The sequence below is a fragment of the Quercus robur genome, chromosome 4 (genome assembly GCF_932294415.1).
Source record: "Quercus robur chromosome 4, dhQueRobu3.1, whole genome shotgun sequence".
In the NCBI taxonomy this organism is placed as follows: domain Eukaryota; kingdom Viridiplantae; phylum Streptophyta; class Magnoliopsida; order Fagales; family Fagaceae; genus Quercus; species Quercus robur.
The window spans coordinates 54,939,525-54,941,419 of NC_065537.1; the positions used below are offsets into that span (position 1 = coordinate 54,939,525).

The following is a 1,895-nucleotide window of genomic DNA, read 5'->3' on the forward strand; positions in this document are numbered from 1 at the left end:
TTTAGAAGAGGTCTTAGTCTATTCACTAAAATCTTGGAAATCACTTTGTAGCATACATTACACAGTCCAATAGGACGAAAATGATTAAAATTGCATGCCCCTTTCTTTTTAGGGATGAGGTGGATGAAGGTTTTGTTGAGATCCTTCAAAAGCCAGCCATTACGAAAGAAACTTTGGGTGGCTTGAACCACTTGATCACCCATTGTGTCCCAATAATGCTTATAGAAGAGAGCTGGGAAGCCATCCGGGCCTGGGGCTTTAAGGGATTTCATCCCAAACACCACCTTCCTGATCTCGTCTCTAGTGGGAATTTTGCATAGCTCCGAATTCTCTTGGTCAGTAACACAAGGCTCTATCAAATTCTCTAGGTTTGCTGGGAAATGAGGGAGGCTAGATGAGAAAAGGGAGGAAAACTTTTCCAAAAATTAGTTTTGAATTTCCCTCCGTTCTCTTATCCAAGTACCATCATCAAGCTTGATTTCCGAGATGCAGTTTCTTCGTTTTCTAATTATGGTTGAGAGATGGAAAAACCTTGAGTTTCGGTCACCCTCTTTAACCCACAATTCCCTAGACATCTGACGTAACCTTATGTCTTCTCTATCTAGCCATTCGTCAAGCTCTAAATTAAGGGAAGCTTCAAGTTCCAAATTCTCTCTTGTGGGGGGAAATTGTTGGACCACAGCAATTTTGGCTTTGAGGCCCTGAATTTTTTCCTTTGAATTTCCAAAGGTGCTTTTGTTCCAGCGCTTTAGCTCATGGCTAGTCACAGTTAACTTTTTGACTAATTTAAAGCCTTGAGAGCCATCAACCCTGCAATGCCAAGCATTTTCCACAACCAATCTACTTTCCTCTTCCTTAGTCCACATCGCTTCAAAACGAAACGGCCGAGTCAAAATATCAGCGTCCAGGAATGTATCCAGCATAATCGGGTTATGATCCGAGTTAGAACTACACAAATGTCTGACCCCTGCTTTTGGGAATAAAGATTGCCACTCTTGATCACATAAACATTGGTCTAACCTTTCTTTAATGTTGGCCAAACCTTCTCTCCTATTTGACCAAGTAAAGGAAGGACCTGAAAAACCCAAATCAATAGCACTTGTATTAGCCATGAAATCTCTGAGATAACAAACAGAACTCTCGGCCACTGCACATCCACCACGTTTCTCTTTTGCACGTTTGATGCAATTCATATCTCCAATTGCAACCCAAGGCCCTGAAAAAGAAGATACCATATTCTCCAACAAACCCCAGAATTTTCCTTTTTTGGATCTTTGGATTGGACCATAAATAGCAAAAAGAAGCCAAGGAGCTTCAGGGGGGTTTGAATAAACCAGCGCCACTATCATGTTTTTATTTGAAAAGACCACTTCTAATTCAACACCCGATCTCCAAAACATCGCTAGACCCCCAGACAACCCATCAGCGTCAACACACCAAGAATCTACAAACTTTAGTCTATCACAAATCTTATTTGTTCTCATAGATTTTATTTTGGTTTCGGAGAGGAAAACAATATCCGGATTTGACTCACGAATAAGCTCCTTTAGAGCTCTAACTGTCGAGGCTCTGCCAGCACCTCGACAGTTCCAAGCTAAGGTCCTCATGGCAAGGTGAAAAACTAGGATCGGGAATAGAGGGATATGATGAGCCAAACTAGAGTTTTCATACACAAAACAAGAGCAACAGTTGATATAGAACCCACCCTCACAATTAAAGGACAACAATATCCAATCTACTGAGCTTCTCCAAATCAAAATCAGAGATAATACCAAAATCCCAAGGAAACCCAGCATTAATAGCAACAGAGAAAAACCACCAGAAGGATAAGTACTCACCAAAGATGTAAACGTTGCCAAGGATAGAGCAGAGTTGGCATTGACTGAGAGTGAATT

The 1,895-nt window shown here is 41.2% G+C and overlaps 1 protein-coding gene across 1 annotated transcript; it reads right to left on the reverse strand.

The window, feature by feature from the left end:
• Positions 1-425: 425 nt before the first annotated feature.
• On the reverse strand, positions 426-1,607 carry LOC126722194 (uncharacterized). The gene has a single exon (XM_050425341.1). The coding sequence runs from the start codon at positions 1,605-1,607 to the stop codon at positions 426-428; it is 1,182 nt and encodes a 393-aa protein (XP_050281298.1).
• Positions 1,608-1,895: the final 288 nt, after the last annotated feature.

Bases quoted from the DNA above. Each gene is read 5' to 3' on its own strand.
- LOC126722194 (XM_050425341.1), bottom strand. From the start codon at position 1,607: ATGAGGACCTTAGCTTGGAACTGTCGAGGTGCTGGCAGAGCCTCGACA.